The 24,650-nt window shown below is 47.7% G+C and overlaps 1 protein-coding gene across 1 annotated transcript; it reads left to right on the top strand.

Annotated features, from left to right (window-relative positions):
- The first annotated feature begins 3,587 nt into the window (after positions 1-3,587).
- On the top strand, positions 3,588-17,358 carry NSFL1C (NSFL1 cofactor). The gene is made up of 9 exons (XM_077832114.1): positions 3,588-3,743; positions 6,924-7,021; positions 8,883-8,957; positions 12,210-12,375; positions 12,753-12,845; positions 13,576-13,685; positions 14,409-14,546; positions 15,354-15,518; positions 16,737-17,358. The coding sequence occupies exons 1-9, from the start codon at positions 3,642-3,644 to the stop codon at positions 16,897-16,899; spliced, it is 1,110 nt and encodes a 369-aa protein (XP_077688240.1). The 5' UTR covers positions 3,588-3,641; the 3' UTR covers positions 16,900-17,358.
- Positions 17,359-24,650: the final 7,292 nt, after the last annotated feature.

The following is a 24,650-nucleotide window of genomic DNA, read 5'->3' as shown; positions in this document are numbered from 1 at the left end:
CTGCACTGACCTTCACTTCAGGGAGCAAGCTCAAATCTGAGAAATTTAATTATTGATTTTATTCCTTTAAGATGGGGTGAAATGCAATTTACTTCTGTTTAACACATAGTGTGGCCCCGCAGCAGCGCCCCTGAGTCCTGCGGGTTCGACCCTAAGGCCCAGACTCTTGCTCCCTGGGCTGGCAGGAGCTGGGTGTTTTGCAGATGTGACCCGGTGACCTGACTGGAAAGAGCTAGTCACGTGCTCTTACCGCTGGGTCTGCCCTGACCAATCACGGGAGCAGCCTGGAGAGCGGGGTTTTAAACGATATCGTTCTCCGGGAAGAGGCCATTGGGCCTGACTGTGGGGATCACAACACAGTGTGATAAATGGAAGCTCCCCCCCACCCCATTAATCACCCGCCTCTCGGCTCTGGGCAACCTCCGAAGAACGAACTCACTGCGCACGACTCCCTGGCCCCCTGGGCTGATGCGAGCAGGGAGCTCACAATCCATAGAGCTTTATTACGCCTTTCCTGCTACTTTCAGACTGGCTGGAGCCTCCTGCCTTTGTGAGAGGGCAGCGGGTAATTCGGTAATCACTTCCCTTTGCAAATAGACCACATCGAAGGGGGCTGCACTTACCCGGACATGCAGAGTCCTCGGGCTGACCTACCACGGAGTCAGGGCTAATTGTCCCATGTAAAAAGGACAGGAGGACTTGTGGCACCTTAGAGACTAACAAATTTATCATGAAAGCTCATGCTCAAATAAATGGGTTAGTCTCTAAGGTGCCACAAGTCCTCCTGTCCTTTTTGCAGATACAGACTAACACGGCTGCTACTCTCAAACTTGTCCCATGTAGTCAGTCAAGGACCAAATCAAGCATTTGCTGTGGGCGTAGGTTGTGGGGACTTGGGCTGAGCATTTCCTAGTGTTTTGAGATCTGGGTTTGATGCCCACAGTTCTGAAAGCCCCTGGGAGCTGGCAGTCCTTCTCTGCAGCAGCGACCTTAACGCCCCCTGAGTGACGAGCTAATGCAATGGCTGATCCGTGTGTTGCTGTCTGTACTGCTTATAAAGCACCCCTGCTGTGCTGTGGGCCACTCAACTAACTGGTGCGGAGCTGGGGGCACCGGGCGCTGCAGAATGGGTTGCGTGGCTGGCTGGGCGGAGTTGATGGGCTGGGGCAGAGGTCAGGGTTGGAGGGCACGATATTAACTGAGGTGGGGCTGGGGGTGCAGAGCTGATGTGGGGGCTGGGGCATGGAATTAATTGTTGTCGGGATGCAGTGGCCAAAATTGTATCCCCCACTATAAACTGGCAACACAACGCGACACACACACATGGGGTGGGGTGGGGTCAAAAACCAGAAGACAGCTCAAAAACCATTCATCTTTTTTTTTAATCTCATAATTTGAGGGGGGCTGTCTCCTGATTTTTGGGGTCTGACTCAGGTTGTTTTGAATGTTGGGCCTTAGCAAGACTGCTGCTTTGACAAGTCCCGTGGGAGTTATGGGCGGCCAACCCTCCTCATTCCTTGTGCTCAAAACAAACACACACCCAAATGACCCCCATGCAGCTGTGGGTGAGAATCTCCTTTGCTAAGCCTGTGTTAGGTGTGTTCCTGCCCTGCTGAAGGGTTTAGCTAGACACCAGAGCTCCCACAGCCATGTGGACTTGAGGGGAGAGTGTTTAAACACTGGGAGCTTGGGAGGGCTGAAGCACTGGGTCTGGGGTCTGAGGCAGTCAGACTGTGGGGTCCCACTGCCTCAGAAGGGGGTCAGCCATGGGGCCTGCACCTGAGAGACCCAGAGCTAGGATCAGGGACCAACCTCTGCCCAGAACCAGGCGCCCAGCCCAGTACCTCATGGACTCAGGGTTTGGCTCAATTTGCAGCAGACTGGTCTCCATCCACAAGATGGGCCAGGATGGAACAACTGTGGGTAGAAAATATGGGGTTGGAGGAATGAAACCCACTTGGTCCATGCACAGAAGAGTCCCCTCTGCTCATGGGTCTCTCTTTGCTTGCCTGGAGGGCCATGTCAGCTGTCTGCAGCACAATCCCCCTGGCCACAGAGAGCATCTGCCAAAGGTTTGGAGCTCTGTGTATGGAAAGGGTTGGGGATGGGGGGCTGTGTAATCTGTACCACAGCTCCCCTCAGTACTGGAGAACCCACTTATCAAAGTACTAATAATTCACCGCAGACACCCTGGGTAACCAAAACGGTGTCACAGCCTGATGTGGGTAGAAGGGGGATGAGGAAAAAAATCTGGTGAGAAATAAAAATCCAAATAAGGTGAAAATGAAACAACGTGCTGGTCTGGCTGTTAATAACCAGCCTCTGCTTTAAGCAGCGTCAGATCCTGGAGGTGGCCATATGGGGCTGTGCTCTGGGACATGGGGGAGATGAGAACAGGGAATTGCTGCTTTGAGCCTCGGTCTGAAGCCTCCTGCCTCTGGGGCTTAAGACGGCAGGACAGTTTTTGCATTTACTTCTGTATTAAGATAAGCTGCTCTGAAGATGCCTGAATTCACCCCCAGATGTGCCGTGAGTCCTTCACTTGCCTGCCCACCGATCCCATTGTCACAGGACGTATTGCAGAGCAGAACTGCAGTGTGACCTGCTCTTACAGCCCGTTATCTCCGGGGACCCTGCTGGTTGCATGCTGCCGGGGAGAGTGTGCAAGTCTGGGTTCTGCTGGTGGAAGCGTTTCCCCCACTGTGGGAATGGTTTTAACGACAACCTTCACGTCTGTCTAATCTGCCTAGTACTTTTATGGCCCCGCCACAGTGGTATCGGAGCAGCTCACAAACGACTGAGTGTTGCCCATGCCTGAGTTCCCCTCTCTTGGAGGGTCTGGGCTTCTATCTTTTTGGCACCCTGTGAGGTGGGCTGAGGTTATTATCCCCATTGTGTGGAAGGAGAACTCAGGCTCAGAGAGATCGGGACCAAAATGTTCAAAAGCAGCCCCGTGATTTTGGAGTGGCTCCGGTTTGGGGCACGCTCCTGGAGGCTTGCTCTCCAGAGAGGCCACCATTCGCATGGCGGCTCCCAGTGGGGGACGGTGAGATGTTCAGTGTTTCTGAAAACTGGGCCCCAGAAACCAGTGGCCCAGTTCTGAAAGTTGGGCACCCAGAACCAGTGGCCGTTTTTAAAGCTCTTAGGGTAAGTGGTTTGTCCGTGGAGGCCGTGACAGGGCTGGGAACTGAGCCCACATCCCACGAGCTCGGCGGAGCCGGGGTCCTGACGCACCCCAGGAGAGGCGCCCTAAGCCCCGGCGCCGGCTGGCCCTGGAACGGTCCGTGTCTCTCCTTCCCTTGGCCCAGCTCCTGGGGGTGTGATTGGGGGTCAGATGCAGGAGGGGGCTGAGCACCCAGCAGGGACCTTGGTGGGACGGGACCCACGTGGGAACCGGGGGCAGGTGGTTGAACTGGGGACCCCAGGGGCCCCTGCGTTTCCATCTCCCCCCAGCAGAGGGCAGCGTGTGTCCGCCTCTGCGCCCGGCCGGAAGCCTCCCGCTGCCCGTCGCGCTGGGGGCCGGCAGGTGGCGCTGTGGGCGGCGCGCGTTTCCGCACGGAGGGCTTTGAGTGCTGCACGCCCGGCCAACCAGGCGCGGCCTCCGGCGCGGGCCGGGGGGGATTGGCCGCTGCACCGGGAAGATGGCGGATCGGCAGGAGGCGCTGAGGGAGTTCGTGGCCGTGACCGGGACCGAGGAGGAGCGAGCCCGCTTCTTCCTGGAGTCGGCGGGCTGGGACCTGCAGGTAGCGCCGGGCCGGGCCGGGGGAGGGGCCGCCGCGGAACCGCACCGTCATCCCGGCATGGGGGGGCCCGGCCTCCCCCCTCCCCCGGGCCCGGCTCGGGCCGACCTCCCCGCCCCCTCCGGCTCGCTCCCCCCATCCCGGCCTCCCCTCCCCGGCGCCCGCCCGCGGCCCCGACTTCTCCGCCTTCACTGCTGGCCCGGCCCCGCTCCCCTTGCTCCCTACCCCGGCCAGCGCCCCCCGGCGCCTCCCCGGGATCAGGCCGCTCCTCCTGCCGGGCCGGGCCGGGCCGGGCGGGGCTCGCTGGGCAGAGCCGGTGCCCGCGCGAGCAAAGGGCCCCCCAGGCCTGTTCCCCCAGGCGCTGCACGCCCTGAACTGGCCGCTGGCTCCTCTGTGCAAACCCGTCCCCCGCCCACCAGCCTGCGGAAGACTCGGTCTCCGTCACTCAGGAGCCGCCCTGGAGCTGGTCGCCTCTCTCAAGATGTGGCTGCAGTGAGTTCCCAGCTCTCCTGTAAACCCCTGCAGGCGCCTGTTGCATGCCCTTCGCATCCCTGCCCGTCGCATTTCTCTGGCACATCATTTCATCCAAAAATCTCAGAGCTCCTTACTAGCATTAATTAGGCCTCACAGAACCATTGACATAAGTATTATCCAGATAGGGAAAGGGAGGCACAGTAGTGAAGTGACTTGTCCAGCCAGGTCCACACAGCGATGGAGCCAAGAGTCTTGACTCACAGTATTGTGCAGTAATGCCGCCCCCCCCCCCATACCTGTTATACTTTAATATGAACTGAAACTCTTTAGAGGCAGATTAAGTCATCAAGCGCAAGAACTGGGTGACAAATCACTTCCATTTTGTAATTTTGAAATTTACAAATATCTGTGTAACTAGTTGAGGCAATCTCCTATTCAGGTAAATAATATTTATCACTGAGTTTTGTTAGCTTGAGGCATAAGATTTTATAGAAGTGTGATTAACCCAAACAGGCTGTGTGGTCATAGAATCATAGAATATCAGGGTTGGAAGGGACCTCAGGAGGTCATCTAGTCCAACCCCCTGCTCAAAGCAGGACCGATCCCCAATTAAATCATCCCAGCCAGGGCTTTGTCAAGCCTGACCTTAAAAACTTCTAAGGAAGGAGATTCCACGACCTTCCTAGGTAACACATTCCAGTATTTCACCACTCTCCTAGTGAAAAAGTTTTTCCTAATATCCAACCTAAACTTCCCCCACTGCAACTTGAGACCATTACTCCTTGATGTATCATCTGCTACCACTGAGAACAGTCTAGAGCCATCCTCTTTGGAACCGCCCTTCAGGTAGTTGAAAGCAGCTATCAAATCCCCCCTCATTCTTCTCTTCCGCAGACTAAACATCCCCAGTTCCCTCAGCCTCTCCTCATAAGTCATGTGTTCCAGCCCCCTAATCATTTTTGTTGCCCTCCGCTGGACGCTTTCCAGTTTATCCACATCCTTCTTGTAGTGTGGGGCCCAAAACTGGACACAGTACTCCAGATGAGGCCTCGTCAGTGTCGAATAGAGGGGAATGATCACGTCCCTCGATCTGCTGGCAATGCCCTTACTTATACATCCCAAAATGTCATTGGCCTTCTTGGCAACAAGGGCACACTTTTGACTCATATCCAGCTTCTCATCCACTGTAACCCCTAGGTCCTTTTCTGCAGAACTGCTGCTTAGCCATTCGGTCCCTAGTCTGTAGCGGTTCATGGGATTCTTCCGTCCTAAGTGCAGGACTCTGCACTTGTCCTTGTTGAACCTCATCAGATTTCTTTTGGCCCAATCCTCCAATTTGTCTAGGTCCCTCTGTATCCTATCCCTACCCTCCAGCGTATCTACCTCTCCTCCCAGTTTAGTGTCATCTGCAAACGTGCTGAGGGTGCAATCCACACCATCCTCCAGATCATTTATGAAGATATTGAACAAAATCGGCCCCAGGACCGACCCTTGGGGCACTCCGCTTGATAGCGGCTGCCAACTAGACATGGAGCCATTGATCACTACCCGTTGAGCCCGACAATCTAGCCAGCTTTCTATCCACCTTATAGTCCATTCATCCAGCCCATACTTCTTTAACTTGCTGGCAAGAATACTGTGGGAGACAGTGTCAAAAGCTTTGCTAAAGTCAAGGAACAACATGTCCACTGCTTTCCCTTCATCCTCAGAATCAGTTATCTTGTCATAGAAGGCAATTAGATTAGTCAGGCATGACTTGCCCTTGGTGAATCCATGCTGACTGTTCCTGATCACTTTCCTCTCTAAGTGCTTCAGAATTGATTCCTTGAGGACCTGCTCCATGATTTTTCCAGGGACTGAGGTGAGGCTGACTGGCCTGTAGTTCCCAAGATCATCCTCCTTCCCCTTATATATATTAAGAGCACTGAAAATTCTTCTGATACCTGAAACTATTCAAAGTCTATGAAATATGCTTAATCAAGATTGTGTATGATATAGACTCCTGTATTTAGCCAGTCAGGTAGAGTGGAAGGATCTGTAAAAGTTATCCACTTGGTCAGAAGGGGTGAAAACCAGTTATTGCTAGCACAGATTCAGCCATGGTGTGAACAGGACCTGAAAATTGTAAGTGAATGCATGATCACCTATTTGACCAATTGCCTTTTTCCCTGCAAACTTACCCTCTGGCCATGTCTACACTAGCACATTTAATTAAGGGCTTGTGTGTGCTTGGAAATGTACTGAAATAGCTATTCTGTAATAATTATTTGTGTATAAACCCCCATGAAGATACTCTTATTCTGGAATAAGGCTACCTTTTTCAGATTTAGCTAAATCCACTTTAGAAGTAGAGTAAGCTAAATCAGAAACAAGCAGTCTTATTCTGGAATAAGAGTATCCACACAAGGAGTTATTCCAGAAGAAATGTTTCAGTACATTTCTGAGTGTAGGCAACCCCTAACATGGCAGTAAAAAAACTGGAAGCTGCTAGATGAGCCTTATCTCTGCTTAAGACTCATGAAGGTGGAAATTGTTTTGTAAAATTCCTTAGAGTAGATGTGGCTTAAGCGATTGGGTGTGACAAAAGTTCTAAGTAAATGCAGTATTTTAATCTTTTTAATGGATATAGTTCTGACATCTTTCTGACAGCAATGATGTACGAGATGATTGGTCGTCTTCTTAAAAGCTGCTGTAATTCTGTCCTTTCAGATTGCTCTAGCTAGTTTTTATGAGGACGGGGGTGATGAAGATATTGTAACGCTTCCTCAGCCAACTGCCAGCTCTGTGTCCAGAGGCACTGCACCCAGGTGAGGAGAAACTTTGCAAATTATATGGGTCTGCTCATTAAGCAGTTATACATGTGGGAGTGGAAGCCACCTATCGAAGTACTTATACTATGCCCATCACATTGCTGTATGACCCTTATCAGAGAAGACATCCATGAATTTTGTTCAGCTTTATTTCGTAAGTTTCATTAGCCTTTGTGAAACCCCAGCAGTGTTGTATTCCCCTACCTTGGATGTGATTGCACATCTTATGCAAGGAATTTTGTAGAATGATTTTACCTCATTGCTCAAGAAGAATGGATTATTCTATTTTAGTTTGCTTTGGGGCCAGAAGAGAACTCAGCAGATATAAACATTCTCTGTAATACAGAATACTATAATTCTCTAGAATAGTTTGCAATTCTATACGCCGCCTATCTGAGGGTGTCAAGGCACTTTACAAGCTTGAATGAATTTGGCCTGATTTTGTCCCTGTGAAATAGGAAAATATTATCCCCATTTTACAGATGAGGGATCTGAAGCACAGAGAGTTCTCATCTGATTGGTAGTTGTCTGTGTAAAATGAATTTGATGGTCTAAGTGCAGATTCTAGTGGGTAAGTGTCCACATCACAAAAAATCGCCATTTCAGTTAGCTCCCTAGTAGGTAGCTCCGCAGAAACACAGAGGATCAACAGACATGTAACCTGAACTCCGTTCACCTTTAACAGAGGCTCCGTAAACAGGGCCGCGTTAGATACCTTGCATTTTTGGGGATTATCCCATAACTATTCTGTGGATAAATAAAGGTTCCTAAATCCAGTACATCTGCAGGGAAATGACTGAAGCTTTGTTACGTTTGTTGTGTTCGTGACCCCTTATGAAGCATTGTGCGTACACTCACCTGGTATTTGTCGATGTAATGGGGAGAGGATGAGATACTTGGAGACTGATTCACCATTCTTACACCAATGTGACTCGATGGTCTAGTGGAGTGATGAATCAGGTCCGTAGGGTTGGAAGGGACCCAGATTAACCCACTGTATAAATGCAGAAATTCTTCTACTCCAGCTTTCTTCAATCCAGGTTCCTTTTTTTTGTCTTGTACAGAAACCTTTCAGATCTTTCTTTATATATCATAAAGACACAAAAGGCACAAAACTGTTTGTTTCTAGTGATCTCTTAGATATGTTTAGACTATTCTAAGAGTGTATGTTGTTTTTAATTGAAGTCAGGGAGGGAGCTAAGTGTTGGGCAGTGGTTCCCAAACTTGTTCTGCTACTTGTGCAGGGAAAGCCCCTGGTGGGCCGGGCTGGTTTGTTTACCTGCCGCGTCCGCAGGTTCGGCCAATCGCGGCTCCCAGTGGCCGCAGTTCTTTGCTCCAGGCCAATGGGAGCTGCTGGAAGCAGGGGCCAGTACGTCCCTCAGCCCGCGCTGCTTCCAGCAGCTCCCATTGGCCTAGAGCAGCGAACCATGGCCACTGGGAGCCGTGATCGGCCGAACCTGTGGACACAGCAGGTAAACAGCCCGGCCTGTCAGGGGCTTTCCCTGCATAAGCGGCGGAACAAGTTTGGGAACCACCGGTGTAGGATATTAGGATAGTCTTCCTTATTTTGACAACAGTCCCGAAGAGGGAAAAAGCAGATGGACTTTGCTGAATGGTTAATGAGGACAGCAATAGTACCTGTCCCCTCTGAGCTGCCATTTGATCAGTATATAGAGGGTGTTTAATTAGTGCAAGAACTGAAGTTCAGTGGAAATAAATGCTGTTTAACCCAGATGCATAGTAGAGGACAGAAGCACAACATAACAGCCACTTTCCTGCTTTATAGTTCACGTTACATGTCTGATATCTATCTATCTCTTTGGGGAATGTGTGTGCTTATTTGGCTATCTTTTTACAGTGACCACCGGGTGACATCATTCAGAGACCTTGTTCATGCTCAAGAAGATGATGATGAAGAGGAAGAGGGACAACGGTCAGTCTCCGGTTAAATATATAAACCACATGGTCTTTTATCTTGTGGGAGAGTATGGAACTGTACAGAACCTTCTTTAAATCTGTGTTTTAATCGCTACTGACGAGTCTCCGGTTTTCATGCTCACTGAGTCTTATTCTGAAAGGCTAGTCAATGAAAATGATGTCTGCAAGGACAGGCTTAGCGCTGTTTGTAGAAATTCTCTGTACTGGTTTGAGAGTTGTGAGATGTTAAATTCAGTGGTGATCAGTACAGTTCTGAATGCATGTCCTTCTCCCCATTGTTGAGAGAAGTTAATCCCAGGGCTTGCAAAATGAGTGTTTGCATTTTTGCTAGAGCAGTGAGCCCCAGCACTCCCATGTCTTTGTTTGTGATGCTGCTGTATGGGAATGCAGTTGCAGTTCCCCTTTTCATCTGGGTTTTTCCCTTCTTTTGAGCATCATTTAGGAAATGTTAGTGGGAAATTTCCTGCAGTGACAGCTATAATGACAGCTAGCGAGGAGAGCTTTAAACTAGATTCAAAAGGGGCAGGTGATAAAAGCCCACAGGTAGGTACAAAAAAAAGTGATGTTAACAGAGGACTAAATATGGGGCGGGGGTCATTGGAGCTACGTGAGGGGTAGCAATGGGGGAAGCTGCTCAATAGCTTAGCTGTCCGTATACAGAAATGCAAGGAATATGGGGAGTAAACCGGAAGAACGTGAAGTATTCCATAAACTAAATTATGACTTAATTGGCATCACAGAGACTTGGTGGTATAGTGGGGTTATGGCTTGTTCAGGAAGGATAGGCCAGGGAGAAGGTGTTGCATTGTACCTCGATATGTACTCTTGTTCTGAGGTCCAGAAGGAGGTGAGAGTCAGACCAGTTGAAAGTTTCTGGATGAAGATAAAAGGAGGGGAAAAAATGGGTGATGTCATGGTCTACTGTAGACTAACAAATCAGGAGGAAGAGGTGGATCAGGCATTTTGAGAACAAATAACAGAAATATGCAAAACACAAGTAATAATGGGGGACTGTAACTACCCAGTCACTTGGTGGAAAAATAATACAGCAAAACCCAAAATATCCAATAAGTTCTTGGAATGTATTAGAGGACAATTTTTTGTTTCAGAAAGTAGAGGAAGTAATCGGTGGGACAGCCATATTAGATTTGATTCTGGCTAGCAAGGAGGAATTAGTTGAAAATCTGAAGGTTCAGAGCAATTTGGGTGAAAATGATCATGAAATGATAGATTTCATGATTTTCAGGAATGGAAGGAGTGAAAGTGAAAGTAACAATGGACTTAAAAAAGCAGACAGTAACAAACTCAGAACTGGTAGGTAAGGTCCCAAAAGGAGTTCAGGAAAGATGGCAGTTTTTCAAAGAGACAGTATTAGGGGCTCAATAGCAAACCATCCTGATGTGAGAGGAAGAATAGTAAGGGTATGTCTACACTGTAAAGAAACACTTGCTGCACCAAGTCTCAGAGTTCAGGTCAACTGACGCAGGCTCACAGGGCTTGGGCTGTAGAGCTAAAAATAGCAGTGTATATGTTCTGGCTTGGGGTGGAGCCTGGACTCTGAAACCCATATGTCACCCACATGACGTTCTGGTAAGCAAATTAGGAAATGTGGTCTAGATTGAATTATTATAAGATGGGTAAACAGCTAGTTAAGACTGTACTCAAAAGGGTAGTTATCAGTGGTTCACTGCCAAACTGGGAGGGCATATCTAGTGGGGTCTGCAGGGTCAGTCCTGGGTCTGATATTGGTCAGTATTTTCATTAATGACTTGCTTATAAAATTTGTAGATGGCACCAAGCTGGGGAAGGGATTGCTAGCACTTTGGAGGACGTGATTAGAATTCAAAATGACCTTGACAAACTGGAGAATTGGTCTGAGATCAACAAGATTAAATTTAATAGACAAGTGCAAAATACTGCACTTAGTTAGAGAAAATCAAATGAACAACTACAAAATGGGAGATAACTGGCTATGAAGTAGTGCTGCTAAAAGGAATCTGGGGGTTGTAGTAAATCAGAAATTGAATGAGTCAAAAATATGAGTCTGCAGTTGCTAAAAAGGTTAATATTCTGGGGTGTACTAACAGGAATGTTAAAAAGACACAAGATAATTGTCCCCCTATACACAGCACTGGGGAGGCCTCAGCTGGAGTACTGTGTCCATTTCTGGGCGCTGCACTTTAGGAAAGATGTGGACAAATTGAAGAGAATCCAAAGGAGAGCAACAAAAGTGATGAAAGGTTTCGAACACCTGACCTATGAAGAAAGGTTAAAAAACTGGGCGTGTTTAGTCTTGAGAAAAGAAGATTGAAGGGCACTTGATAAATTTTCCAATATGTTAAGGACTGTCATAAAGAGGACACTGATGCGTTGTTCTCCATGTCCACTGAAGGTAGGACAAGAAGTAATCCACTTAATCTGCAGCAAGGGAGATTTAGGTGAGATATTAGGGAAAAAATTCTAACTATAAGGATAGTTAAGCACTGGAATAGGCTTCCAAGGGAGGTTGTGGAATCCCTGTCATTGCAGGACTTTAAGAGCGAGTTAGACAAACACCCCGTCAAAGATGGTCTCAGTTTATTTGACTGTGCCTCAGCGCAGGGTGCTGGACTGGATGATCTCTCAAGGGCTCTTCCAGCCCTATGTGTCTCAGATTCTATAAGTAGTTTATAGGTGACATGCAAAGCAAATTGAATGGAGCCATCACTGTGAGGTGGCCAAGTATATAAACAATCTTACTGATGGGTAGATCAAGGCACAGATCAGTTCAGTGCCTTAACTTGGTGGTGTACCTGGCAGTAGAATTCAGGAGTGCAGATAACCAGTCCCATTAGTCTAGGTTCTCTCCTTTCCCTCTTTCCCTCCCCCCATTTGTTAAATTTGTGAGCTTTAAGGCTAGGAGATTACTTGATTGTCACTAGTTAATACACAGCTTTTCAAACTCTGTTACAGAAGAAGCTGCTGAGTCTGGCAGAGACCTCATTTCATGGTTTTCTGTTCACATCAGTTACAGTGATTGGCCAGAGTAGATGAACACTTCCCAGTAAACTGTATGACTATAGAAGAGAAAGTGAGAATAATCAACTGTGCAAGAGCAAAAACTCTTTGTGTGGGCAGCCACATCCTGGACCTGAAACTCAGTCTGCTCCTGTAACCTCTTGGGGCTTCTCAGGTCCACGTCCTGGAAAATCATTTGTCCAAGTAACTAACCCCAAGTCCCTAGATGATGATTGTTTGTTCTGTTCAGGTTCTATGCTGGGGGCTCGGAAAGAAGTGGGCAGCAGATCGTTGGCCCGCCAAGGAAGAAAAGCCCCAATGAGCTGGTGGAGGATCTGTTCAAAGGAGCTAAGGAGCATGGAGCGGTGGCTGTCGATCGGCCAGCTAAGAGCCCCGGCGAGAGCAGCAGACCAAAAGTGAGGAATGCTGGGGTCTTCTTTCCTTTCCTTATTTAAATCTGTTTTTAGTGGAGGGAGAACACCTCCACCAGCTCAGTGACAGCTGTTCTATATTGGTGAGTGCTGGGATTCTCTTGTAAGGACAGCTGCCCCACCATTAGCGCTGATCTAGCATATGTGCCATAATGGCAAGAAAAGCTAATTCAGGGGGTCAGATGATTCATTGGCTAACAAGTTGGCCACTGCAGCTTTGAGATGTGTTACATAGCTTATAACCATATTGCTGGTACAGTGAAGCCCATGTTTACTCATGGCAATATTCTCGTGAAGGAGAAGCAAGCATTGTCTGGGTGCATATCCTTCTGTAATCTCTTCTGCGTGCCTCTCTCTTGTAGCCATTTGCCGGGGGAGGGTACCGCCTTGGAGCTGCTCCAGAGGAGGAGTCGGCCTATGTGTCAGGAGAGAGGAGGCAGCATTCTGGTCAGGATGTGAGTAGCTCTCACCCTTCAACTTTGCAAAGATCTTCCTTAGTGGATTATTTTATTTAGCTACAAAGCTCTGTTTTCCCTCTTGATGAGCCCAGAGAAGGAAATGGACATAGAAGGCTGAGGTGCAGTAAGCCTAGCTTTGGTAAATTCTTAGACTGGAGAGTGCTCTTTCCTCCACTTGTAGATTTAATGAATAATCAAGTGTTCTGTAGGCAGTGTTCTGCTGAAGTGTTACTTAGAAGCCTGGAAGCTCCTCATAAACTCAAGGACCTTTTCTCAACATCTCTAGCTGTGAAATTAATGCTCCTGAAAGGTGGCATATAGAAAGCACTGGAGAATGAAATTCCCTGTATCCCCAGAGGAGGCGCAGTAGCAGTGCAGACTTCTCTCCTCTACCTGACCAGTGTGTTCCACTGTGAGCTTGGAGGGGCCACCTCTGGGGTGGGTGTGTGGCTCAGTCTACCTGTCCCATGCACTCTTTGGCTTTTTATCCAGACCTGCCAAAAAGAGGGTGATCTGTGATGGTGGCTTTGTATTGGGGAATGACACCACCAAGCAGCCAGCCAACATTTTTTCTTTCTTTTGTCTGTGTTGGCTTAGGGAAGTCCCCACTGGGGCACAACCCTCTATCTGAAATTATCCCGCTGGGCAGGCTTTTCACTGCCAGTCGTTGCTATGTTTTATCAAGACACTGGCAAGGAGCTAACTTTTCTGCTTGGGGTGGTTGCAGGTACATATCGTACTGAAGCTGTGGAAGAGTGGATTCAGCCTAGACAATGGGGAGCTGAGGAGCTACCAAGACCCATCCAATGCCCAGTTTCTGGAGTCTATCCGCAGAGGGTATGCAGCATGAGGCTTGGGGGGACCTCTGATGGGATGTGTCTGAGAAGGAAGCGCCTGTATGCTAAAATATAGAAATGTAGGAAATCCAGGGTGCTGGGAATCAGAGCTTAGTATAAATAGCTCATTTAATCTGAAGCATTTTCATTAGTTTCTTAACGTGGTAGCAATGGGGTGGGTAAAATAGAGTGGTTGCCTTTATATCAGGTATTTAGCTGTTGAGGCAGCCCCATCCCATGAAGGGATAGGAGACTTTGAGGATTAGAAGTGAGGGAACAGTCTCTTCCATATGTGGGATGCAGACTCCTGAGGATTACAAAAGGCAGGTTATCCTAAACACAGACTAGTGCGAGAAAACTTTCATGTGTGTTATGCCCTGGGAAGGTGAGTCCTCCTCAAATCCTGCTTAGCTGATGAGATGATGACTAAAGGATGCTTTGATTCCTGGGGACAGGAGGGAAGGTTTCTAATAGCCTGTGATGGGACTGGCATTTGTGGTGACAGTTCCCTGGGCAGCATAAATAGGAAGCAAGCATTATCTGGGTGCATGTTCTGTAATCTCTTCTGCATGCCTGTCTCTCTTGTAGCCATTGGCAAGAGGAGGGCACCATTTTGAAGCTGCTCCGGAAGAGGAGCCCACCTGTGTGTCAAGACACAACAGAAGGTAGTTTTCAGCTCTTTATCTATGGATTTTATTACAATGCACATTCTTCTTGCTTCCAGGGAAGTCCCAGCCGAGCTCCGCAGGTTAGCACGCGGTGGACAAGTGAACTTGGATATGGAGGACCACCGTGACGAGGATTTTGTGAAATCCAAAGGTGCCTTCAGGGCTTTCACTGGAGAGGGGCAGAAACTGGGCAGGTGAGAAGACAGCAATACTGATTTGGTATCTGCTGCCATAGCCCATCTGAGCTCACACGGTTTCTTTCTTTAACAAAATAGCAGTTGATTTGGCTGTTTGTTAGGGTGACGGAATAGCTGACATTTTATAAGCATTTAATGTTGCAGGTGTTTTTAACAAATACAAAGGACTGGCTTTAACTCCTTGCTGTTAGTTCCCTATTGCAAACCCCTGTGAATCAATTGCAAAACGGCATTGATGGCAGATATAAAGTGTGTTGCAGAGGTCTGAGCACGTGTCTCTGAGCCAGGAACATGAGTTTGATTCCTGGCTCTGCCTCTGATTCTGTGGCCTACGTCAAATCACTTAACCTTTGTTTCCTTATATGTAAAAAGAGGATAACATATCTGCCCTGCAGAGCGGCGGTACGGTGGTGATTAATCATTTTAATGTTTGTAAATGCTAAATATTGTGTGTGATATGCACCCTCATTAGCAGTTAGTCAAGAGATCAATCCGAAGCGAGGAGATGGGGAGGTAGTAGGGACCATGATTAGATGTCTGGAAGTGTGGGAATGTCTAAGTCAGGTTGAGTGGGGGTTGGATTGGAAGACATTGGAGGTTGTATAATCTGTTGGCTCTGAGAGGTTGGTTTGGAGTTTAGATAAGTGTCTGAAGGCCCCTGATGTGTCACCAGTTGGTTCCTGAGTTCCTGTTCTCAGTGCTAATATGTTTGCATCTGTGCCTCTTTTTAAGTGGGAATCCTGATTCCTGGGCCTGGAAAGAGGTGGTTTATAAAACCTGTCCTCTATGTTTTCCTCCTCTTAGCACTGCCCCCCAGGTGATGGGCACCAGCTCTCCAGCACAGCAGGCAGAGAACGAAGCCAAAGCCAGTTCTTCTATCACCATTGATGAGTCAGAGCCCACCACCAACATCCAAATCCGGCTCGCTGATGGCGGGCGATTGGTCCAGAAATTTAACCACAGCCACAGGTACAAGGGCAACTGGAAACACAGGTTACTAACTGGGAAGGCCTGAGTGACACTGTGAACTGTACACAGCTGGAGCAGATGTTAAAATCCTGGCTAGCCAGCTAAAGGGAGCTCTGGGGATCCTTCTGTATAGGTGAATAGGAGCAGAATTACTGCGGGGTTTGGTGATTGTTAAATATTAGTAGGATAGGATTTGTTTTCCTAACAGTGACAGCTGTTGAACTGGTGATCTCTCATTTGAACACTTCAGTATTCTCAGTGTAACTGTCTGTAGTGCCAACTAAATTATCCCAAGGTCTTTGGACATCTTCAGATAATTAAGGAACTTAGCTCAGTTGACTTCTTCTGAAAACTTGTTTGCTTAGCCACTCTCTTCACTGCAGATAGCTTGAGAGAGGAGGTTCCCTTTAAAACAGGTTCAGCGGGAGGAGCAAAATTAATTCCATGGAGTCCATTGCTCAGTAGGACTTAAGCATGTGACTTCTGTGCTGGAGTCCTGCTCAGCCAACCATTCTTGGAGAACACAGCTGGTCACCCGTACTTTTCTCCAGTTCTTATAGGAGAATTGAACCACATCTCTGCTCAAGCAGGGGAGACTGGAAGACAAATCTCTTTTCCAGGCCCCCTTGTTATCCACGATGGTATCATGCCCCCTAAGAGATCAGATAATCTGGGATCTGCCTCACTTATGCGGAATGCTGCTCTCCTGCCCATCCAGCAGTTTATAAATTACATTGCACCTTTCATCCTGAAGGGATACCAAAGCATTTTACAAACTATACATGCAGGAATCTCTTGATCCACCAACGTGTCCAGACACCATGGTGATCTGCAGGTATTAAAAACTTACTAGTATAGCCACCAATCACTGCATGTGTTTAAGGCAGGAAGTTACAAAGACTATCTAGTTGTGATCACAGCTTATGCTCAAAGGCTTTAGCCTCACTTGTAATAGGTGGAAAGCAGTTTCATGTGTTATTTCAGGGAACTTGTGTGTCTGTATAGATGTGCAACAGAAAATGAAAAGTCATCTTTAAAAGTAGCTTAAATGTGAAATCTGCTTAATGTGGCTATTGCCGTTTGCTGGTAGTGTTGATGCTGTGACATTGCAGGCACTTACACCTTCGGGAAGAGGGGTAAGGTTAGTCTGTTTCCCACACATTTGTGCAGTAAATGAAATAACAGGGTCACCATTGTGTGTTTGATCCCCTTGGACAGCATCCGTGACATCCGGCTCTTCATAGTAGATGCCCGGCCAGCGATGGCTGCTACCAGCTTTGTCCTCATGACCACCTTCCCGAATAAAGAGCTGTCTGACGAGGACCAAACCCTGAAGGAAGCCAACCTGCTCAACGCTGTCATCGTCCAGCGATTAATATAATAGAACCCATCTCTCTTCACGCGTCTACCTGCTGCGCGCATGTGTCGTTTCGTCCTGTATGCGCACCTGTGCCACGCAGCACAGTGTCCCATCTACCTGTAGCTCTGGGTTCCTAGATCTTGGTTGGACTTTTTTCTCATTAGTTGCATTTCCCATGGTTTTGTGATGATCAGTGGACTTTAAAATAAATAAACAAAACAAACCCATTTTGAAAGGGGCTGCAGCCTGTTGTGCCAGAAATTCTCCCACTGGAGTTGTCAAAGGTGCTTTATGGATCACGTTACTGACTGCAGAGTGGGAGGGAAGTCTGGTGAAAGGGAGCTCAAAGGAAGTAGTTTCCGTCCATGCTGGGGAAGAACGACTTATAGCAACCCATTACTCTTCGCTCCTCCCAGGCCTTATGCAAAACGCTTCCTTTGTTTCAGTGTGTTAAATAAAAACCATCCCATAAATGGGTGATCTGATTGCCAGGCTGACACTGACATTGGTGTAACACCAGCACTAGCCGATAGATCCTTGGGAAGCCACGGTTCTCTTGTACTGTATGTGGGTTAAAGCTTGGATTTGCATGCAGAGGCGTAAGGTTAATGCTTTTCTCATCCTTTTTCAGAAGTAAAGTTCAAGTTCTGATTTCCCCCTGCCCCCGCTACAAAGTTCTGACATTCCTCACAGGAGAGCCCTGCGGAGGACTGGGGTCCTGCAGGACCCACCACCATACTAGCGGGAACGGGATTAAAAAACAGCCCTGTGTAGGGCTCTACCTCACAGCACCCAGCCTGGTCTCTTGTTTTCTCCCCTCTCTCCACTAAGCAAGACTGGCTGTCTGCAGTTTTGCCTTGCTGCGTGCTGGGCTGCTTCATGGCTTTGGGAAGTACAGCCTGCTCCTTGGTTTCTGCCCCAAGAGGGCAGGATGCTGGATCTGCTGTGGAAGTGAATGGAAGTGAAAAGTGATAAAGATGAATACACTTTAACTTAATGGAAAGTAGAGGTTTTTGGCAAGGAATTTTAAAAATGAATTGTTGAGATACTGGGAATGGCCAGGGTGTAATTTAAGGCTGTGGGGAAGAGATTAACCCTTAAATTTACTTTCTCACATTTGTTGAGGACCAGTTTAGCTATACACCTTTGTCTGTTTTATTGTTTGCATTTTGGGCTCAGGTCTCTTCTTTTATTAAGAATCTCGTGAGTAAATTCGGTGCTCCTAGAAATGAGGGACTAATGGGATTAGCTTGAGCCAGGTGTAGCTCATGCAGGTTTGCCACCTAGTGCACCTCATGTCCCAGTGCATCTCTCGTCTGACTCCGTGTTCTGGACTTATCCCGTGCAGAGCCTGCAGCTGTGCTGAACCATCAGCTTTGTGACGCCAGCTAATTCGATGCTACACTGAGACCAGTAGTCTCGCTGTGATGCAAGTATCTGAATTGTGACCCCGTGAGTTGTTAGAACATGTGTCCCATTTTCCAGGCTTAGTCATGCTGGAGCGTAGAGCTCAAGCACTGTAACCCTACCTCCCCTGATGCTTCACGGTTTCCTGTTCCCCAGTTTTGGTACTTGCAATGAGCAGAGAACAAACACTAGGCACGCCTACGCGGGGGAGGGCTCAGCAGGTTCCACAAGCTCAGCATGAGAAACTCGCTTAGCTAGGTGCATCAAGCACAACAGAGGAGTGAGTAGCGGACCTTAGCAAGGGCATTTGGATAGCACTTACTCTACCGGGGGTTGAATGAATTAGCATTTTTCATGATTAAATGGATACATAATGTACGTAACGGCAAACATTGTAAATTATTGTGAAAGTGACCATTAAAAAATAGGAAAATGTCTTCTGACCCTTTCTAACATGATGCATGAAATTGTCCATGTTGTTGAGGAACAGCTGGCATCTGCTTTTGCGCTTTGGGGGTGTGTTGCTAGCAGGTTTGCTCTGTGCAGAACAATCTTCAGCTAATTTGGCATTAACATCTTGGCAGTATTTGCTGTTCCACTGACGGTGAGCCACTCTGAGTTATGGAGTTGGGGTTTTGCACCGATTGTTTAATGCCGGAAGTGGTGATGTGCCATATTTCAGGATAAGGCGTCTGCGTGATCAGCACTAAAAGGAGCTTGAAGGTGGATTTTTCGCCACAGCCAGAGTACAGCCATAGCTGCCTCATGCCAGGACATTTGTTTCAAAGCGATTTGTCAGAGGAGAACTCGGATCTCACAATTGTCTGTCCCAAATGAGCCTGGCTTCTTGTGATGTAATGCCACCAAATGGCGGGCTCACCTCATCTTGCCCTTTGGGGAGAGGGCATACGTAATTAGCCACGTGCTGCAGAGGGTGCAGCTTCCTGAGCGGAGCTAGAGGAGTTTAGTAAAGGAAGAGGCTGGGAAGATAAATCTTCCGTTTCCCCTCTAACTGGTGGTGGTTTTCCAAGAAAACTGAGGCAGGAGGCTCTCTGTCATTTTTGTCTCTGGCTGGGTGTGCCATAATGCATGCAGGGTTATTAAATAGATGTCAGCAAGTCAGCGTGATTCAGATTAGATTGCTTCAGACTGGGGTTGTGATTAGTCTGGTTCTCCTGGACAACTGAAATAGATTTGTAGCCTGGTTTCTACGAGAACCTTTGAAATCCCATGTGCTGTGATGGTTTCATTATTTGGGGCAGATGGGTGGGAGGGGAAGGGAGAGGGGGTTTGATTTCAGACCATGTTCCCTGAGCAGCTTTTCCATTATGAAGACTGTATTACCTCTCCAAAACAGAGGGTTTTACTGCTGCCAAGCATCTCTGTCTTTGAACTGCCCACGAGCTTTCAGCTCTTAATAGCCGAGGAGCTTTGCAAGGCTTAACTCTCTATCACACACATTTGTGAAGCCTAGTTTAATGTACTCACTCCCCTGTCACCTTGCTCTGCTAATTCTCCTTCCCTTCTTCTCTCAGGCTTTCCTATTAATGTGTAGTCCTCATCTTGTGGTAGCTTTGGTTATATCTGCAGCATCTCACACTGGGGCTATGTAGAGTTTGCCTGAGCAGAGAAGTGAAAATATTGTTAGCCTGGCTATAGATCTTCTAGAACTACTACTGTTGACATGGCAGAGCTTGTAGAGTTGCCTGGCTATCCAGTACGTGGCATCTGCCTGATTGAAGCTGGTCTTCTTTGATAGACAAAGGAAAATTAGTGAGGCTTGCTGGAGACAGAAAAGTTCAAAATACACCAGAGGGGATGAAAGTAGAAGGTGAAACTGGGCTGGAGAGTGCACAACGGTTCTCACAAGTGGGATGGCGAGTTGCCTTTTTTAACCTATTGTTGCAGGCCTTGTATGCTTCACTCTGAGCTACTCCCTGCAGGGGAGGGAGGGAATTCTCACCTCTGCAACTCCTACTGCTGGGAGGTCCGGTCATTAACAGAGTCAGCTTTCTGAGGGCAAAAGTGCCTTTTTCCTGCACTCCTGGGTAGATTCAGTGGGCTGAGATTGTTCATGTTCTGCCATGTTTCTGTGTGGGAAGCTAATCTGTGCCACATTTGATAAAACCAATGGAGAGTCAGACTCATGCTGCTATCTCATTTCCTTTTTAAAATGCCTTTTCCTTTTCAGTGCCTGAGAGACTTGATTTTTATTTATTTAGTATTAAAGCAGCCAATTTCCTCTCTCCCTCCTCCCAAGCAGAGTTCTGCCTGCATTTCTCATGGTTTATAATGCACTCTGGCAAAAACTCACTTTCTCATGTTAGAATTTACACCTCTTGATTTCTGCCTAGTTTTTTTGTGTATGTTTATGTGAGACCCCTTCATAGGTCTGCTGAGCTTTATTTGTAAGGAGTAAACACAGCTGTGTGTGTGTGTGTGAGAGAGAGAGAGAGAGAGAGAGTACTGCTCAGAGTTTAATAACTCAGAGTGTTCTGTTTGTGGTTGGCAGTCTTAGCTGTAGAAGTGTTCCCACTCCCCTGACAAGCATTCTCACTGCAGTGGCAGTCTCCTCCAAGAGGTGAGAAATCACAGGACTTTCTCTTGTGCTCCTCCTCCATATCTGGTTCATTGTTATTCCTCTCCCTTTCTAATAACTGCACATTTTTCACATACTTCTGCTGCATACTTCCCTCCCCCCTTCTCTGAGCAGGTTCTGCTCCTCCCCTGTGTTCAGGAAGCTTGTGCTTCCCCTTTGCGGTGCTGGATGCTGCCGCCACCTCTGTTGTTTCCAAGTGAGGGTCTCCTTGATCACTGCCCCAGTGTGACATGCTCTAAGGTTACCTTTCAGTGGGCATATTTTCTGTTTTGTTTAACATGGATGGACCTGTAATCTCTTTTTAAGGATTTGATTTTAAAGTAGCAGGTCAGCATTGTTACCTTTGGCTGTAATCAGCCATATTTAGTTTCGGATTGTGAAACTCTCCTGCTCATTAGGAAGTGACTGATCATAACACCCATGTCCAAGAACTAGAAACTGGCCTTCATGCTGCTGCCCTTATTCTTGTATGGCATTACATGTTTAAATAGAACCTCTAAAAAAACAAAGCCTGCTCCCAGGATGCTCTTTTGAAGCTCAGTCTATTGCTGGTGACCTTTTGGCTTTTATAAGATAGAGCCACTTTACAAGCTTCACCTCCCTTACCTAATTGCTGTTGAATTCACACCACCTTTGGAGTTAAGGTGCTGTAGAAAACCAGCTCGGGGTGTGCGTGCACATACTAAGTCACACTAGGACACACAAGGCCTGATCCAAAGTCCACCGAAGTCAGTGGAAAGTGTCCTGTTAACTTCAGTGGGTTTTGGATTGGGCCCTTTAAACAAGCGCAGGCATGTTTATAGACGTCTGCAGCTGCATGTATGTTCACAGGCCTGTTGCACATTTGAAGGAATACAGTGCTCCCCTCCTGTCCCTAAATGTATATGCTTTGTTTCTAGTGGTGCCTGTGAAATGCCTAAAAATCAAGCTCCCAAATCTTAAACATCTTAAACTACAAAGTAATTTTAAAACAAAGTAATGTATCCTTTATTTTCTAGCAAAGACCAGAGTTCAGAACTCTGGGTTTCCCTTCTTCTGTCTGGGCTGACATTTATGTAAGCAGGGTCTGAATGAGCTCTCCCCTAATGTCTAGTGATGCGCTGGGGGAAGAAGGTTTCAGGAACAGACCATATTTGCGTGAACACTCCTCCTCTACCTAGATGCAGAGCATGATGGAGCTACTTTGCCAAAGTGATCAATTTTGGCTGGTAGTAGGTTACAAATCACTTCAGTATTGAGTGCAAAGGTAATGAAATGTTATCCTTATTGTATGAGCAAAGGGCAGCAGAATTGTACTTAGCTTGCCCGATTGAGGGGCTCACCCCAAACTGATCCTCACTAAGCAAGGGGCAGGCATGCCAAATCCCAATGAAAGGGGGAGAGGGTGGGGCCAAGTGTTCCTGCATGGTGGTGTGAGCTGTGCCTAGGTACCATTTGATCCTCTCCTATCCACTGTGTAAAGACAGAGCTGACTGGATTCCACTGAGCGTCCCTGTTTTCAGCTCTAGTGATCACTGACCCAACCAGTGACAGCCGGGTGCTGAGCCTGAGACCTGGTGCCGGACAGCGTTGCTGCCCTGTACTAGCTGTGCGGTTCCCCACTACCTGCTGAAATCACTGCGAGCTGCAATTGCTGAGAGCTGGGGCAAGTGCTGGAACCTCAGAGCGTGATGTCACAGGGGAGAGGCAGCCCGGATGTAATGGCTGCACCAGCTGAGGTGTTGCTTGATGCCTCACCCCCCCTGAACTCTGGGTCTTCGCTGACCAAGGACAGCAACTGTGAGCGCGGTGCAGTGGAGGGAGAAGGCAGTGGCCCGTCCAAGGAACATCTGTTGGACTTTCAGGCCGCAAGGTGAGAAACAGAGGCAAAGGACACCGCCCAGTGAACTCTGGGGTGGTGGTTGCTCTTAGTGATGTTTGAGAGTTATGGTTGTGGTGTTTTCCCAATGAATGCTCCGGTCCTTTTTCCTTTTTATTAAGTATTGCTTCTTAGAGGCACCGGGGGGGTGGTTCACTTTCGCAGGTTACTGAGTGAGGGCTCAAGCTGGTTCTGTTTTGTATTGTTAAGAGGAACCCCTAGATACTGAACCCAGCCCTTCTTCCTACCAACTCTGCCTGGCAGAACGGTTACATTTATAAGCAACTCAAGTCATGTAAGGAGGGACTTAAATGATGATTCTGGGCAAAACTATGTTAGTCAATAGGAGTTCTTGCATGAGTAAAGGCTGCAGGATCGGGCCCTTTTCAAGATCTGCTGTCGAGACACAGGTTTCTGTATGTCTGAATGGAGATCCGAGTGACTGAAAAGCTTTTCATCTTCTTCTGACTGGAATCAGATTTTCAGCACTGTGCAGGTACAGACGTGTTTGTTTGTTTTGCTTGTCGTTGCAGCAACCATACAAACACCCTGGTAGCTGTCCAATTGAATGTACTTGTGCAGTTGCAATAATTATGCATGTAAATTAGACCTGGAATAGCACATGTACAATTGTAAAGAGCTGGGCCTTTGTATTTTCACCTCTGGGTGAAGGAGCAGGGATTTCAAACTGTTATTTTTACACTGGTTTAAGCCCTTCAGTTTACATGAGGAAGGAAAAAAAAACCCTGAAGTTAACTGGCTTATGCTAAGGGTTGAGCTGTGATTCTTGTTCTCACTCAGGTAAATAATGCATATGTCAAAGCTTATGGCAGTAAATAATTTATGTAAAAGATATATTTACAGGGACTGAAAAGCATTAAATCATTCTTGGAGCTGGTGGAATGTGCTTTCTATAATCCTTGACACCAGCTGCCCAGAGCCTGACACGTACAACTCCTGCAATTTCATTCCCCTTTCTCCTCACCCGCAGCCATGACCACTAACACATTCATCACACAAACTCCGTTAAGGATTCTGCTGCAGCTCTGTGAAGATATTTGCTTCTGCCTATCTTTGGTGGGGCAGGGAGAAATCTACCTTCTTGGGGCTGGCAGATGTAATTTATCCAAAGGCTGTCACTGGGTTCGCTGCAAAGAAATTCCAGTTCCTGGGCTCAATCCATTTCGAGTGGCAGGATTCCTCCGCAGTAACCAGCCCCTCTACTTCGCTGCAACCTGAGAGAAGCTGCTTAATTAGCTCTGTTTGGAACTCCTTCAATAGCACATTCCTGAGCCACGAGCTGCCTTGAAACTTGTTCAAGGGCTACTTCTCTCCAGGGCCGAAACACACTGGCTGGATTCATGGTAATTTCTTTCTGCTTCTTCTGAAGCTGGAGGGTCTGGTCTGATCTGAGTGAATACACAATGACAAAGATAGCAGCAGTTGTGCAGCTTCCTTCCTCCCCGTCCCCAAACGTTTCTGTAATCAACTGAGACCAAAACCCAGGCAAACGGGATCGCTGCAGCCTTTCTCTTGCTGCAGTAAGTTCTCCCTTGAACCCTCACCCTTGAATGTTCACAGAGACAGCCCCATGCTCTGGGTGTCCCTACGCCTCTGACTGCCAGCTGCTGGGATTGGACAACGGGATGGATCACTCATTAATTCCCTCTGAAGCACGTGGCACTGGCCTGTTGGAAGACAGGCTACTGGGCTAGCTGGACCACTGATCTGACCCAGTCTGGCTGTTCTTACGCTCTGTGTGTCAAGAGCTGGTTTGGGCAGCTTCTGGACCTTAGCGCCGGCATCATTAGTTGCCCGCAGTCCTGAGAGCTCCCAGTAGCCCAGGGTATGAAGGTGTAATGGCAGAAGGTGGTTGGTGTCATTTCTTAAAATTGCTCACCCTGGCAC

This window comes from Eretmochelys imbricata, chromosome 13 (genome assembly GCF_965152235.1).
Source record: "Eretmochelys imbricata isolate rEreImb1 chromosome 13, rEreImb1.hap1, whole genome shotgun sequence".
Lineage (NCBI taxonomy): Eukaryota > Metazoa > Chordata > Testudines > Cheloniidae > Eretmochelys > Eretmochelys imbricata.
This window is presented reverse-complemented; position numbering and strand designations above follow the sequence as displayed.